The sequence below is a fragment of the Loa loa genome (genome assembly GCF_000183805.2).
Source record: "Loa loa unplaced genomic scaffold supercont3.116, whole genome shotgun sequence".
Taxonomy (NCBI): domain Eukaryota; kingdom Metazoa; phylum Nematoda; class Chromadorea; order Rhabditida; family Onchocercidae; genus Loa; species Loa loa.
In genome coordinates, this window is record NW_018108296.1 from 18,248 (window position 1) to 19,294 (window position 1,047).

Below are 1,047 nucleotides of genomic sequence, written 5' to 3' on the forward strand. Positions count from 1 at the left end.
CCACTTGATATAAGCATGAATATCAGATTAGATACTTTTACAGCACACCCATCAATGTACATAAGCTGGGTTGTTAAACCAGCTGCTCACAAAAAACCAATAGGTGATAGTGATCACCTATGGTGATGCGAGGATGAAAGTGATTGTCCTGTGGTGCAGATTGGTAGGGAACTCTTGTCTTCTTTTAGCCCAAAAAGCTCTACCGCCTATGCAAAACAATGTTAGGCGTTGAAGAATTGCTTCCGTTTGATCGACGAGGGCGGCATCATCGGCAAAAAGCAGCCCCCGGACGTGGTAATTTAAGGTTTTGGTGTGGGCCTTCAGTCATCTCAGGTTGAATAGGCAGGATTTGGCCGCGTTGATTCTCATGCATTAGCATGATCATTTTCAGAAACTTGGCATGATATCCCAATCGTTCCAAGATCTGCCATAAAACTTTTCCGCTCCCACTGTCAAAGGCTTTGGTGAGTGTACACATTGGTGAGTTTTACTGCTCTGCACAAAACTCTAGAGGAGTCGTCCGTTTTTGTTGCAATTTCCAACGCTATCGTGAAAATTGATGTCGAAAAACTGAAGTTTATAATACGACAAAACAATAAGATGTCTGTTGTATAAAGTATTTCCCAAGTAAATGACTCATCACATTACACAATAAAAAATATAAAACGTTTTCCCATACCTAAAGTGATGGATCGTTGTTAAATCCTTAAATCATCTAAAAATGTTTTTTTTTTGTCTGATATTGAGACTTGCATACATGCGGTAACTAATTTGTAAAGGCTTTATCCTATGTACAAATCATAGATACAGCCATGAGAAAGCTGTACATCTGCTAAAACAATTCTATGCATTTTCCTCTTTACATAAAGAAATTTGATATTGAAGTAACGGTTGTGTCTCATCCGCGTTAATTCCTATTTGGTTAATAAATACTATCTATATTCGTGGTATTTTGCTACGTCAAAAGGATCAACAGATCTTTGCTCATCCATTGATAATTCAATCTTAACAAAACAGTTTCTCTGAACTAAACCTGGAAAACTAGTT

The 1,047-nt window shown here is 37.7% G+C and overlaps 1 protein-coding gene across 1 annotated transcript; it reads left to right on the forward strand.

The window, feature by feature from the left end:
* Positions 1 to 218: 218 nt before the first annotated feature.
* On the forward strand, positions 219 to 468 carry LOAG_05797 (hypothetical protein; the record flags this gene model as incomplete). The annotated part of the gene is made up of 2 exons (XM_003141334.1): positions 219 to 294; positions 392 to 468. 2 exons carry the CDS (start codon positions 219 to 221, stop codon positions 466 to 468), a joined length of 153 nt encoding a protein of 50 aa, XP_003141382.1.
* Positions 469 to 1,047: the final 579 nt, after the last annotated feature.